The sequence below is a fragment of the Callithrix jacchus genome, chromosome 12, assembly GCF_049354715.1.
Source record: "Callithrix jacchus isolate 240 chromosome 12, calJac240_pri, whole genome shotgun sequence".
Classification (NCBI taxonomy): domain Eukaryota; kingdom Metazoa; phylum Chordata; class Mammalia; order Primates; family Cebidae; genus Callithrix; species Callithrix jacchus.
Genome location: NC_133513.1, coordinates 126,126,213 through 126,141,117, shown reverse-complemented (window position 1 = coordinate 126,141,117; position 14,905 = coordinate 126,126,213). Strand labels below are relative to the sequence as shown.

At 58.6% G+C, this 14,905-nt stretch overlaps 1 protein-coding gene across 24 annotated transcripts in view; it reads left to right on the top strand.

Moving 5' to 3' along the window:
* CFAP46 (cilia and flagella associated protein 46) overlaps positions 1–7,786 on the top strand; it is a 132,149-nt gene extending 124,363 nt beyond the window's left edge. For 7 of the 24 annotated variants that reach the window (XR_013525227.1, XR_013525229.1, XR_013525230.1 and 4 more), the window contains 9 exons: positions 2,057–2,127; positions 2,225–2,285; positions 2,360–2,395; positions 2,644–2,746; positions 3,877–3,989; positions 5,188–5,269; positions 5,487–5,623; positions 5,719–5,799; positions 7,223–7,786. Coding sequence is in view for 16 of the 24 variants with exons in the window: in XM_054243521.2 (XP_054099496.2) it covers positions 2,057–2,127; positions 2,225–2,285; positions 2,360–2,395; positions 2,644–2,746; positions 3,877–3,989; positions 5,188–5,269; positions 5,487–5,623; positions 5,719–5,799; positions 7,223–7,350 (812 nt within the window). In the remaining 8 variants the exon portion in view is untranslated. Of the gene's footprint in view, positions 1–2,053; positions 2,128–2,224; positions 2,286–2,359; positions 2,396–2,643; positions 2,747–3,839; positions 3,990–5,187; positions 5,294–5,486; positions 5,624–5,718; positions 5,800–7,222 lie in introns of those variants that run through there. The other 17 variants (XM_078346819.1, XM_078346818.1, XM_078346813.1 and 14 more) reach the window with 9 other exon arrangements.
* Positions 7,787–14,905: the final 7,119 nt, after the last annotated feature.

The following is a 14,905-nucleotide window of genomic DNA, read 5'->3' as shown; positions in this document are numbered from 1 at the left end:
AACCAGGAGGGTCAGCGTCTGCCTCTCAAAGCAAACAGCCTTTAGAGCCAGGCGTTATTAGGGACGTGGCCATCATGAGAAAGGTTCGACTCCTGAGAAAGATGAAACAGCCTCCAAATCCAAGAAGCAAAAACCGTGGGGCGCGGCCGCCGGCTGGTCCCAACGCTGGGACATTTCGCCGCTCCTGGATTACTGATGCATCTGGCAGACAGAGCAAAGAGAGGGGGTTCAGGGCAACGTGATTAACCATCTCGGCGTCATAGAGACATGGAACTCTGTGCCTGGAACATGGCGTTCTGCGATCTTTTCAGGTACACTGGCAACAATCACTAAAGGGAGAAGCGGGTCCCACCGTGTCTCAGACATAGGCAGACAGCCCACAGCCGAGGCGCAGCGTGACGAGGGCAGAAAGCAGTTCCCGAGGTGCATTTTTCCCATCCTGGTACGTTTGAAAATTCAAGACCACACTTCTGAATATCTCATGGGACTCAGAAGAAATGAAACGATCGTGGAAATGTCAAAAACTAGCGAGACGTTGCTAACCTGAGTTAGACGGCACAGCAGCTGTAAATGCCAACGTTACGATAGGAAAGCACCAGGAATTCATAAGCAGTCAGAGTGCAAAGGCAGAGTAATCCGAAAGCAATGGAGGAGAAGATGCAGACGGTGCCCGAGGCAATGCCAAGGGAGCAAAGATGCCACAGAGAGGATGGGTGAGAACCTCAGAAACGGAGACACGGCCCTCAGATGCAGCAGAGGCGACGGGATAGCCAAGGGGTGACTTTGTGCCAGTACAGGGATGACATACCGGGAGAAAACGCCTTCAGACTCCAGGAAGAACGGAAAGCTGAATAGTCTCATAACAAACAGATAAGGACGTCCATGGACTTAGTCTTCCCACACACACAAATATCACTTTTTCCATGTTTTCCCTGAATTCTGCCAGACTGTCAAGAAACAGATGATGTCAGTGTTAGATAAATCTCCCCAGTAACAGCAAAGTCAACAGCTCCTCCCAACCTCCACAGGCCGCCTAACTCCTCCCAGACTGCTCCAGAGCAGCGCAAGAAATACGTGCAAAGATAAGCTGTCGTCTCTCCGGTCAGCCTTTTCGCTTCCCTTCTTCCCTCCCTGACGGGGTCTCGCTCTGTCACCCAGGCTGGAGTGCAGTGGCACAATCACAGCTCACTGCAGCCTCCACCTCCTGGGCTCAAGCAATCCTCCCACCTCAGCCTCCCAAATAGCCGAGACCACAGGCATAGGACACCATTCCCAGCTGAGTGTCTTTTTAGAGACAGGCTCTCTCGGAACTCCTGGGCTCAAGTGATCCTTCCACCTCAGCCTCCCAAAACACTGGGACTATAAGGCGTGAGCCACTGTGCCCGGCTCCAGTGTAACCCTAAAACGCTACCAACGTCCTAGGACAGGTTGTAGGAGGAACAGTGGTACGAGCATTTCAGTCGGCACAGGGCAAAAGCAATTGATAAAATGCACACGTTTACTCTGGAAGCCAGGACACAACGCAATGCCCCATCCTAACAAAGCAATCCATCAAAAACTAGAGACAGCCTCCTTCCTAATGGGGCTCCCTTAGAAACAGCCTCTTTGAAGGGGGTCGGGCAATGAGGCCCATCCGTGCGTCCGTTCCACTGTCTACTGGAGGCCCCAGCACAGGCACACAGAAAGGAAAGAAAAGATGGGGCAGAAGCAGGAGGGAGTGGCCAGCCTTCCCAGGCACACAGCTGTCTATGCAGAACCCACAAAAGAAAGCATTGGTGTAGACAGGGCAGGTTGTAAATCCCCGCACAGAGCACACTGGTGAGTACCCAGTGGCGTCTGCGAATGGTCAGCCGGGTGGGCCTTGGGCCCTGGGGACTTTTCCCCAGCCCTGTGGGCCTTTACTTTTGAGAGGTTATTCCCATGTCAACTTTACAACAATTCACATCGCTTGCTCTCACTACTCGTTTCTTTTCATTGAGGTGGAAGTTGTGTGACATGAAATTAACCGCGTGTGGCGGGACGGCCAAACATCCCTCCTCTTTCTTGTCTTCAGCAGAAGGTGGCGTGAAAAAGGAGGGGAGAAGCAGAGATGCCAAAAAGAGAAACCTGGCGAAGAAGGGCAAGAAGGTGGTGGAGCCTGTGGCAGGGGAGCTGGCGGGTGGGCACAGCGGGGGGTCAGCGTCCCAGCCCCTGCACCCGGCGTGACCCTGGTCTGTGGCTACAGGGCAGCTTCCTCCGGGCCACCCCCGCCGACTGCATCATAGTCGACTCAGACAACTTCAAGTGTATCCTTTGATGGATGCGGGGGCGGTGCCCAGACCCTACCCCATGCTCCTGTTTCTCCTTCACTGCAACTCAGTCATCGTGGACCCGTACGAGGAGGCCCAGGGCCCAGGTGGGTGCTGCACGGGGCTTCCCGCTCAGGCACATGCTGGCCTCCGCCTCCTGCTGTCCTGCCGTGGTGGGCAGCAGCTGGTACCCGCCTCCTTGAGGTGCAGCCTGGCTCTACCCTCACCCTCCCGGGGCGTGACAGGGCACTGACATATCCGCCGCCTTCGCTGGGACCCCTCCCCAGGGAGCCTGGCCCTGCACGCCCATGTGTGACGGAGCACGTCCTGTGTCTCCACCCCATTCTCCTTGCAGAAATGCTGACTCCTGTCTCTATCACCCACGAGATTTTGGAAAGATTCCAAGACACGTTCACGTCGCGATGGGTGGGACACCTGGGAAGCCAGCAGTTTCCCAGGTTCGGATCTGGGTCCCAGGAGCTATTTGCGTGTGTCGGGTCTCAGGGGTCCAGCGAGGAGCCACTGCTCTCACCCCCACCTCCCCTGGGTCTGCCCTGTAAGTCCCACCAGGCACAGCACACAATGCTGAGACAGACCTGGCTTCTCGAGTCCTCACAGAGACTGGGCAAGGGGCACTGTTACCCACTTTACAGATGGTGACCCGGGGTCCCCAGCGTCACTGACAGCACATGGTCCAGCAGCAGGGCTGCCTTTTCAACCCCAGCATTGCAGCCGCTCCACAGACCACTCATAGACTCTGCCCCGCTGGTGCCCTCGGGGTTCCGTGGTCCAGAGGGTTTCAGAAGTGCCAGCAGAGAACCAGAGCAACAGGGGAGGGAGTGCCCCTGGTGGGAGGGGGTCCTTCCATGTCACAGGCTCCATGCCAGGGGCTTCAGGGACAGGTGTGTGAGGCACAGGTGTGTACAAGGGGAGGGAGTGCCCCTGGAGGGAGGGGGTCCTTCCATGTCACAGGCTCCATGCCAGGGGCTTCAGGGACAGGTGTGTGAGGCACAGGTGTGTACAAGGGGGGGGAGTGCCCCTGGAGGGAGGGGGTCCTTCCATGTCACAGGCTCCATGCCAGGGGCTTCAGGGACAAGTGTGTGAGGCACAGGTGTGTACAAGGGGCAGGAGTGCAAGGGCAGGTGTGTGCAGTGGGGGGCAGGGGTGTGCAGGGGCAGGTTTGTTGGGAAGAGGGGGCTGCAGGGGCAGGGCTGAGGTTGGGTATGGCAGGAGGGAACCCTGGTCTAGTCACTGTCTCCCCTGCCTGGAGTACTGGGGTGCCTTGCCCTCCACATGCTTGGCCATTGGGAAAGGCCCTCCTAGCGCTTCCCACACCCAGCCCTGCCTGAGGATGGGGTGTTCATTCCCGCGCACGCTCACGGAGAGTCCAGCTGACTAGGCTTCATCCTAACTCCTGATCAGAGCCCAGAGGACAGAGGCATGGGCACTGGGAAAGTGAAAGAAAGTTGTGTTTAACGCGCAAATGGGGTGGGCGTGAGCCACGCAGGATGTGTGGCCTGCTTGAAGAATGCATGCTGGGGTCTGGCGCAGGTGTGGCCGCTCTTCACCCACGCTCTCCTCTCTGCAGCCAGGCCCAGTGGGAGCAGGCCCTGGGCAGCTGCAGCGGCTTCTTCTTCTATGGGATGGAGTGCTTCCTGTCCCATATATTAGTGGAGAGATTGGTCGCCATGAACTTGCAAGGTGAGAGGGGTCCTCTGGCCACGCCTCCATGGGCACAAGATAAATCCATATGAGGGCAGAGCAGGGCCACTGTCATCTGCTGGTGCTGCCCCCACCTGCTGTGGCCACAGGCTCCTCCTGTCTGCAGGTGGACCGCCTCTGCCCGCCCCTGCACACCCTGCCTGGCCCATACAGACATGGCAGCCATGGGGGCATTTGCCCCCCGCCCTTAATTTCTCAGTGTCCCCACTCCCCCTGCCTAGCTTTTCAGACCTGGCAAGCCTGTCAGTGCTGGGCCCAGGAGCTCAGGAAGGACGGGGTGGGCAATTCAGGACTTCGCTGGTCACGGCCCCTCCCTCAGGGCTCCGCTAGTCTAATCGTGGGCACTTGGGGCCTTGCCTTCCCCTTCTCTGCCCACTGGCGTGGAGTGTCTGCCAGGAGTGGCCCTGCTGTGCCTGGCACCATGACATCCCAGCCAGCTCCAGGATGGGGGGCTTTTGCCAGGAGGTGGGGATAGCACAGCAGGCTGAGGGCATGGCATGAGCATGGCAGGTGTGACCGCCGTCTCGAGCGCATCTGTAGGGGCACATCACCCCGTCACACGCCATGGCCTGAGGGCAGCACTGACAGAGACAGCAGTCTGCCCTGGACAGCAGGGATGGCCACTTGGACACCTCAGGGCGAGCGGTCAGGAGGCAGGCATGGCTCAGCCCTGTGCCAAGGCCACCCCCGTCTCAGCTCCTATGGCTGCCACCCTACCAGGATGACCCTGTGCAGGGCCAGCCCACTCGCTGTGACTGTCTATGATGGGGCTGCAGATGGCTCCTCTGTGTGGGGTTGGTGGGAGCCTTTTGGGGACCTGAGAGATGTGGTGCCCCCCATGAGGTGCGTGGGCCCCATGGGGGCACTGAGACCACCCTGCAGGGCAGAGGAAGCCAATGAGGGGTGCCCAGGTGGGCTTCCCACCACTTCCTCTTGCCTGCACAGTCGTCTGGAGGAGGCTATGAAGGGCCTGGGCTCCTGAGACTCGCCAGGTCCACTGTGGCCAGGGTATCCCTGGAAAGAAACTTACGGTCGCGAGGTTGGAGCCTGAAGCTGACTGCGGCCATCATGCCATGCCCTGCCATGCTCTGGGGCCGTGGGGCCCCACACTCCCACCCCTGCGTCGGGCCACGCTGCTGAGCCGCCCTTCCTGCCCTTCCCCCCTTCCTGTCGGCAGAGTGCCAGGTGCTGGTCGTGCTGGACCTGGCGCGGTCCTACCAGAGCATGAAGCGGCACAAGCAGAGCTTGGAGCACAGGAGGTGCCTGGCTGCCCAGGGGAGGAGGTGCAGAGGGCGGAGAGGTCAGACGGGGAGGCGGGGGGTGCCACACCAGAGCAGGGACTCAGGGTGGGTTTCAAGAACTGTGAGAGCCGCTGGGGCGCACATGCATTCCATCAATTGGGGAGATGCATGTGCATGTGGGGGGCAGCTCAGCCGGGCCCCATGGCGCCAGCCCACAGGAGCCGGGTCCCTGCAGCGCCTCCAAGCCATCCCTGGAGGATCCCGTCAACATGGCCATCCTGCTGAGCCTGGTGGGTGTCAAGAGCATCCTGGCGAACCAATGGTCCACACTGCTTCAGGACAACGCGCTGCGGGCCAGCGTCCTTTGGGAAAGTGCGTGGGCACCGGGCACCCCGGGCCTGTCCCACAGCTCTTCAGCAAGGCTGCCAGGGTGTCCACGCCTGGCTGAGGGGTCACTTCTCCCCTAGATCTGTTGGCCGTCGGGAAGCCGGTTGGAGAAACGGTGCGCCTCCTTCAGGAGATGGCTGGTGATGAGGCAGTGAACCAAGGTGAGGGACGCCCTCCGCAGCCACTGCCCGTGGGACACCTGCTCCCCACAGCCCTCCAGGGACAGGTGTCTCGGCTTCCCCGTGGGGAACTGGGATTCCAGACACTAACTAGTAGCCAGAAAGAGGAGGGCTTGTTCTTTCCTGGAAGTTGCCTGCGTCTCTGCACTGCCCCAGCCCCCCTGCAGTGGCACGAGCCTCAGGAGTGACGCCTGCAATGCCGTGTGGCTCCAGAACCCAGAGAGAAAGCATTGAAGTCGTCAGACACAGCGACAGCTCCAGACACGCAAACCCCACGAGCCCGGGGCTCTCTGGAACCAGTGGGAAATCCAGGGGGCAGCTGTGTCAGGGCCCTCCCAGAGCCAAGGGCCGAACGGCCCCTGGATGTGGCCAGGAGTCCCTACCTGGGAAGAGGCCTCCTGGAAGAGGAATGCATGGGCTGAGCGTGGAGAGCAGCCTGACTCACAACACACCCAGCACCTGGCCCTCTCACAGCCTCACGGGGGAAACGTCGGGAAGGGGCACAGGACATGGTCTGGACAGGAGGGACCCCACCCACTCATCCTTCAGAGTCAGCAAAACCCTCCTGCCGTGGTGGGGGAAGTGCAGAGAGGAGCTTCACGGGTGGGACCCTGAGTCGAAGCGCTCAGCAGTGCACGGAAGGGGTGGTCTGCCCTGCCTAGGAAGGCGTCCCCTGACCGAGGCCTTCAGTGTCCGCCACTGGCCAGGAGCTTATTGTGTAGAGAGCATGTGGTCCACATTCTGGGGTGCTGGGCCCAATGACCCATGCTTGTCGGGGGAGGGAGGGAGCGAGGGGCAGGAGGAAGGCGGACGGAGTGCACGCTTGTCCTGCAAACGTGGAGCCGGGTGCAGACACGGAGGCCACTGCACTGTGGTGTAGCTGGTGTGGCTCTCTGCAGGGGAATCTGGGAAGGTCAGAGCCAGGCCGGAGTTGTTCTGCTGCTGCCACTCAGCCATGACCTGCAAGCTCTGGTCCCTGTAGTGGAGGCCTGAGCCCAGGTGACTGACACTGTTGAGAAGGAAGGGGCAGAGGGTGCTGCTCCCTGCAGGGCAGCAGCCACACCCTAGACGGCCGCCCCCTCCCCCAGCAGAGCAGCTCACCTGGCAGAGGGATGGAGCAGGGACGGTGGGCTTCGGGTCAGGGGGTCCGGTCCTGGTGCCATCACCCAGCTGTGCCTTCCTGCCCTGACTCTCCTGGGCCTGGAAACGGTTGGTGACTTGGACACCTTGGAGCAGGAGGGGTGTGCAGGTGGTGGGGGCACCCTGGGAGGCCTGGCAGATGGCAGTGTGTCCCCCTTGGCAGCCTCAGAGTACCTGCCATGCCTCCCGCTGTGCCCTGGCCCTCGGCCAGGCTGGACGTCCTGCGGGTCCTCGGGGTTCACAGCTCCCATCCCTCTCTCCACAGAAGAGGCTTCTCAGACGTTGAAGGACAAGATGCTCCTGCTACTGCAGCCACAGCTCCAAAGCTCCAAGCTCCTTCCCACCACGCTCAACTTGGTGCTGTATGGGCTGCCACACCAAGCCGTTGGGTAGCGTGGGCCTGGACACTGTCCTCCGCCCTGCCCCTCTGCCAACCCATGGCCCTCCTATCCCCACCACGGCTCTCTCTCCCCAGCCCTTGGTGTGGCCTCAGCCTGAGACCTTCCCCCCGTGCCCTCCTGCCGGGCGGTCACCTGGACCTTGAGCTCTGCCTGCCCGTGTGCGCCATGGGGTCTGTGTCGGGGCTGGAGCTGCGTCTCTCCCTAGTGCCAGGACAAGGGCGGCCTCCCATCAGGAGGTTTCCACAGCCGCGGGCTCATTTATGCTGGCAGCAAAACCTCCTTTCCCTGGGGCGGAGGCACCCCCGGCAGAGCCCCAGGAGACAAAGGCTCTCAGCGCCGCGCCGGTGCCGGGTTGCTCAGACCAGGAGCACCGTTAGGACCTGTTAGGCTGTTTTTCATTTGAGTGTTCTAGTAAACAACAAAAGCCAGTCTGTGTGTGTGTGTCTGTGTGTGTGTGTGTGTGTGTGTGTGAGTGTCTGTGTGTGTGTGTGTGTCTGTGTGTGTGTGAGTGTGGGTGTGTGTGGTCTCTGTGTGTGTGTGGTCTCTGTGTGTGTGGTGTGTGAGTGTGTGTGGTCTGTGTGTGTGTGTGTGTGTGGTCTCTGTGAGGCTCTGCATGTGGTCTCTGTGTGTGTGTGTGGTCTCTGTGAGGCTCCGTGTGTGGTTTCTGTGAGGCTCTGTGTGTGGTCTCTGTGTGTGTGTGGTCTCTGAGCGTGTGTGGTCTGTGTGTGTGGTCTCTGTGAGCGTGTGTGGTCTCTGTGAGGCTCTGTGTGTGGTCTCTGTGAGCGTGTGTGGTCTCTGTGTGTGGTCTCCAGGACTCGAGTGTCTGTGTGTGGTCTCTGTGTGTGTGGTCTCTGTGAGGCTCCACGTGTGGTCTCTCTGAGGCTCTGTGTGTGGTCTCCAGGACTCGAGGCTCTGCGTGTGGTCTCTGTGAGTCTCTGCGTGTGGTCTCTGTGAGGCTCTGTGTGTGGTCTCTGGGACTCCAGGCTCTGTGTGTGCTCTGTGAGTCTCTGTGTGTGGTCTCTGTGAGGCTCTGTGTGTGGTCTCTGGGACTCCAGGCTCTGTGTGTGCTCTGTGAGTCTCTGCGTGTGGTCTCTGTGAGTCTCTGCGTGTGGTCTCTGTGAGTCTCTGCGTGTGGTCTCTGTGAGGCTCTGTGTGTGGTCTCTGGGACTCCAGGCTCTGTGTGTGCTCTGTGAGTCTCTGTGTGTGCTCTGTGAGTCTCTGTGTGTGGTCTCTGTGAGTCTCTGTGTGTGGTCTCTGTGAGTCTCTGTGTGTGGTCTCTGTGAGTCTCTGCGTGTGGTCTCTGTGAGTCTCTGCGTGTGGTCTCTGTGAGGCTCTGTGTGTGGTCTCTGGGACTCCAGGCTCTGTGTGTGCTCTGTGAGTCTCTGTGTGTGCTCTGTGAGTCTCTGTGTGTGGTCTCTGTGAGTCTCTGTGTGTGGTCTCTGTGAGTCTCTGTGTGTGGTCTCTGTGAGTCTCTGTGTGTGGTCTCTGTGAGTCTCTGCGTGTGGTCTCTGTGAGTCTCTGCGTGTGGTCTCTGTGAGGCTCTGTGTGTGGTCTCTGGGACTCCAGGCTCTGTGTGTGCTCTGTGAGTCTCTGTGTGTGGTCTCTGTGAGGCTCTGTGTGTGGTCTCTGGGACTCCAGGCTCTGTGTGTGCTCTGTGAGTCTCTGCGTGTGGTCTCTGTGAGTCTCTGCGTGTGGTCTCTGTGAGTCTCTGCGTGTGGTCTCTGTGAGGCTCTGTGTGTGGTCTCTGGGACTCCAGGCTCTGTGTGTGCTCTGTGAGTCTCTGTGTGTGCTCTGTGAGTCTCTGTGTGTGGTCTCTGTGAGTCTCTGTGTGTGGTCTCTGTGAGTCTCTGTGTGTGGTCTCTGTGAGTCTCTGTGTGTGGTCTCTGTGAGTCTCTGTGTGTGGTCTCTGTGAGTCTCTGCGTGTGGTCTCTGTGAGGCTCTGTGTGTGGTCTCTGGGACTCCAGGCTCTGTGTGTGCTCTCTGAGTCTCTGTGTGTGCTCTGTGAGTCTCTGTGTGTGGTCTCTGTGAGGCTCTGTGTGTGGTCTCTGGGACTCCAGGCTCTGTGTGTGCTCTGTGAGGCTCTGTGTGTGGTCTCCAGGACTCGAGGCTCTGCCTGTGGTCTCTGTGAGGCTCTGTGTGTGGTCCCTGGGACTCGAGGTGGCCCCAGGTGGGTGCTTCTGGACCAGCCTCAGCACTGCGGCATGGACACCAGCACCTTCTGGGATGCTGGCCCGTGAGAAACGCACCACTTGAACCCAGCTGCTTTCCGGTGTGTGCTGGGGAGTGTCATGCCAGCCCAGGCAACATCCCCTGCACACACTCAGGGCACCTCAGATGGAACCTTCCCGAGCAAGGAGGCTCGTGGTGGCAGGGTCTGTGTCAGCAAGCACCACATGGAGCTTCTCGTGAAGAGATGCTTTTCTTCTGTGAGCATTCCTGGTGGGCTGCAGCATCCAGGGGGTCCTGGGGGAAGGGACGTGCCTTCCAGATGGCCCTTCTGGATATCTGGATATGTCTCTCCCAACTTGGGCAGATGGGTGGGAGCTGGGGGGTCGAAGGGTGTATTGGTCCATGGGAGGCCATGGGGTCTGCGGAGCTTTCTGGAGACAGGCCTTCCCAACACACATGGGATCTGACCAGGACCAGGGGAAGGCTCAGGACAGCCCTGAAGGGCAGAAGCGTGAGCCTCGCATGCCCAGCCACATGGGGCCACGTGGGCCTGTTTCTTCAGCCTGAGACCGGAAATGTGAAGGCCAGGAGGCAGCCTCCTCCTGCTGAGGGCAACAGGAGCTCAGCCATGTGAGGTCAGGGCTGCCTGGAAACCTCAGAGTTTCCTCCATGTCTGATGGGGAGCAGGGGCAACGGCGCTGTGACGGGGAAGGGTCTGCTGAAGGCCTTCCTGCCCACACTGTGCCTGTGAAGGCCACTCGCCCAGCTCGGTGCCCACCCAAACTCCTGCCGGGTGCCAACCCCAGGCCAGCAATAGCCAAGACAGCTGGGTCAGGACAGGTGGCCCCAAAATGACCCAAAATAGGTCTACGTACGTATTCCCAGATAGGGAATTTTTTAAAGAATAAAGATAACAGGAAATGCTGGAGAAGACACTGATAAACGGACTCTCACACACGGTGCTACAGCCCCTCTGGAAAACAGTTTACCTGATTCTTTAAAGCCACAACCCAGCAATGGCACTTCAGGGCATTTAGCCCAGAAAGCGGGAAATGCACTTCCACACAAATGCACGCACGCGTGTTCATGGCAACCCCATGTCCGTCCACAAGAAAATGGTCAAACTCTGCTCCGTGCACTCAGCAGCGGCGGCAAAGGAACGGTGGCTCCGGCCTGACGGGCCCCCAGGAGTCGGGCTGAGGACAAAGCCAGCATCAGAAGCGTCACAGGCTGCAGCAGGCAGTGTGCCTGGCTCGGGGGCCACCGCTGACCCACCAGTTATGGGTCTTGATGGTGGCAGCAACGCCAGTCCCTACCTGAGAAAGGAATGCCCGTACGACGTGAAAACAGACCACGGTGCCCGCAGTCCACCCACCGCTTGAAGCCACCTCACTTCCGGCTTTGCGGTCGGTCGCTGCAGCTGTGCAGTGTCGCGGCCGGGGAAGGCCGGGGAGCGGGCGCCAAGCGCCGTGCCCTGTTTCTGCGACTTCCCGCGAATCTGTAATGAATTTGACAGAGATTTTAGATGTCTACCTTTGATGATATTGAAAGGTTATGTGTGATTCTCTTTTTGTGTGATTTTTCTTTCTTTAATATATACACACACTTGTTCCAGTTTGTGGGGGGAAAAAGCTAACTAATGACCAGGAAATAAATTGAAATCAGAGCTGCGCTGGAAATATGGGCTTCCTTCTGTGGAGCTGCTGGCGCTCACCCAAACAACAAGAATAAAAGCTTCTGGAAATATTTCATCCACGCAGCAGCACATTTTTTACCCTACGCTGTGTCCACGCATGCGAGAAATATTAAACAGTGAGTGCCATTCCATGCATCAAAGGCTTTAAAATAACTTTCTGAATTATGTCCCGGCAACATAACAAATCACATTATCAATTAGCTTCCATAACAGAAGTGGCATTCTGTAATATATTCCAGCAGAAACGGGATTGCATAGGTGCAATTTATGTCACCCTAAAAACTCTGAGGCAAGAGCAGATGTGTTGCAATTTATTGGAGATAATGGGGGACGGAAGGTGGTCTCCAGGGACACGGCCCTCAGCCTGCAAGTCCCGAGCGCGACACAGAAACCGCGCTGGTGGCTGGGCCTGGGACTTGAGGAGATCTTACCTGGCCGGGAGCATCAGGGGGCCCTCAGGATGGGGGGAGGCAGGGACACTCCTGCACTGCCGTGCCCGCTTGGCCCGGGGCCGGGTGAGGATGAGCTCCATCTTCTCCATGGAAAGTGGCCGGGAACCCTGGCCTGGGCCTTTGGGGGAGCACAAGGTGAGGCTGACTGTGCCCACACCGGGCGCTGTCCCCCGCACCGCCCCAGCTTCCCGACAGTGTGCTGGGGGAGGTGACGTCCTTTCTGCCCCTGTGCTTCCCTCCCACAAGGCCTTGTCCTGCTCAGGCCCTAGATGGGTGGACGGGTGCCCCCAACAAGCTGCCCCATCTGGTGCCCTCAGTTTTCCACCCTCTAAAAATGTCCGTTTATTAGTTTACAGATTGAAAATGTGTAGAGGTTTAGAACGAGGGTTTTTAAGACGCCCTTGCTCATGGCCCGAGCCCCAAGCCACAGCAGCCAGCCATATTTAAGGGCTCCTTCTGGTTCCCGTCAGCCTCGGTTCCTGCACCGACAGCTTGTGCCTTGTCTTCACTAACTCTGGTGGCTTCTCCATTCGGAGGTCAAGTCAAAGTCCTGCTTTGAAGCATCCCTCACCCTGTGACAAGCCCCTGGCCAGCACCTCTAAAGGAGCGTGAGTTCCCGGCACCCCAGCTCTGGACGCAGCCTCAGCCCCTCACTGCTCCGGTGGAGGCGGCCTCTCGCCGCAGCAGAGTGGGCTGGGGGGGTGTGGGCACAGTCGGTGCCCCCATCCTATACCCACTGGGGGTCACACGTGGCCTGGAAGTTCCCACCCCAAAGGCCATGGGAAGGTCAAAGGGTGTGGCCAGCACCCTGCAGAAGGTCCTCTTAACCCTCAGGTGCCCCTCGAAGCCCCCGTCGGCCCCCACCCCACCCTCCTCTCTCGATTGGGCAGCCTGGGGGCCTGGCCTGGATGCCCTCAGGTTCCCAGAGGTCCCAGGATGTCGTGAGCCACAGCCTGGCCGTCCTCCCTGGAAACTTGGGGGCTCTGGGTCTCCCAACTCACAGGCACAGCCGAGAGGGTCTTCAGACAGAGTTGGATGAAGGAGCGAGGCAGGTTAATAAAACTAAAATGTTCACAGACGCTTGTATATAAATTTCTATTAAGTTGCCTCATCCAAGGTTGGTCTCTAATAGTTTAATTTCTATGTTAAATAATTAAAACTCTATCTTCATTTGCTGTGAACAATTGTTTTCCTTAATGATCTTCCCAGAGGAGCCAGTAATTTTATATCTTGTAAAAATGATTAAATGGCGTCATTATCTCATATCTCTGAAATGTAACTCAGCAACTCCAGGGAAGGACATTTGTATTCAATTAATGCTCCCTCGCGTGAGATGTGGGTGTCACCTCGTGCCAGCCTCGCCCGGCTGGCCTCGTTTTATGGTGACGATGATGAAGATGGAAACAACCAGTTTAATTATCCCATTTCCAACACAGAAATCCATTTCCAATACGTCTTCACCCTTAAGAATAAAAGGCAGCCGTGGTTCCTGGGAAGGGCACGTGGAGCGAGAGCCCTGCGTGGGGACAGGGTCTTGGGTACAGGGCGGAGGGAACAGGGACGTGGGGACAAGGATGTGGGGACAGGGTGAGGGGACCCAGCCAAGGGTTAGACCTGAGGCTGTGAGGCCACTCGGCTGCCCAACCCTCTCCGGGCTCCCTTCCTGAGTGCAGGGCTGGGCCCTGGGAGCTCCCTGCCCCTCCCTGCTGAACTCAGGGTTCTGCACCCTCTGAGGGATCCCTCACCTCTGTCCTGTTCCCAGGGGTTCCCCTCCCCCGCCCCTCCCCCACGCCCCCCTCTGGCCCCACAGCCTCTCAAGCTGAGCTCCAAGGGGCCTGGACGTAGGTTCCTGGGATGGCCCCACTCGCTGGGCTGACACGCTGACCCCCGACAGCCCATCCCACTGTCCTCGAGTGTCATCAGCATGGCATGGAGGGGCTCCCGCCGTGAGGGTGACTGGAGGGACACGCCCGCCTGGCTACTCATCACCGCACTGGTGGCCAGTGTAATCTAATTGTCTGACATTTTTATCACAATTCATCCGGACCGGAGAGAGAAGGCTAGATTGATACCCCATGCAGTCGGCTAATGGCCCGCACGGCACTGACGGCCAAATTACAGGGAGCTCTTAAATGTTCTGATTACAGATTTTAATACTTTGTGACAAGAGGCAAGAGGTGGGTTAAGATAATGGGGACGCGGCCGAGCTCTGCCTGCTGCCTGCAGCTGGGGCCCGCCCAGACCTGCTCATCTTTCTTGCCCTGCCCTGACTCCAGACTGGGTGGGACTGGGGTGCTGGGAGGACTTGGGGTGCTCAACAGCTCGGACAGAGACCAGGGGCCGGGCCCTGTGACCCATGACCCCAGGAGACCTCATCTTTGGAAGGAGGCTCTCAAGGCCCAGAACCACCCCCTGCAGAGCTGCAGCTGGAGCCCCCAACAGAGGCTGCACCCCACATCCCTGAGGGCAGAAGGCTGGACCCAGGACTGTCCCTTTTGTAGGCTTGAGAAGGATTTTTCCTGGGAATCCCAGCCTCAGAATGTCCTGCCACCTTTGAGGAGCTTGGAGATCCCAGCCCCTAAATACTGGCGGACCTACAACAGGGTAAGACAGCCCCCACCGCTGCCCCGCAAAATCAGGCCCCATGAAAGGAGGAGCCAAGGTCTTGGGGCCACAGGACTCACTCGGAAGGGAGAGGAGTGGCCCCATCACAAGCAGCTTTGCTCTCTGAGCTACGAGGGCCCCTCCCCTCCCTTCTCCCCATCACTGAGCCCCAGCCCTGCAGGGACAGGGGCTGAGACTTCCCAGAATGCTGTGCCTTTCCCGAGGACCAGTTCTTGCTGATTGAAGAAATAGGAGTCAGAGAGAACCAGGGTCCCTTAGTAACAGATCCCCCCATTAATGGCTGGTTCGAGGCCAGCCTCCCAGGGTCCTTTAGAAATCTCACACCTGTAATCCCAGCACTTTTGGAGGCCAAGGCAGGTGGATCACGAGGTCAAGAGACCGAGACCATCCTGGCCAACATGATGAAACCCCGTCTCTGCTAAAAATTCAAAATTAGCAGGGCATGGTGGTGTGTGTCTGTAATCCCAGCTAGTTGGGAGGCTGAGGCAGGAGAATCCCTTGAACTTGGGAGGCAGAGGTTGTAGTGAGCCCAGATCTTGCCACTGCACTCCAGCCTGGTAATAGAGCAAGACTCTGTCTCAAAAAAAAAAAAAAAAAAACACACA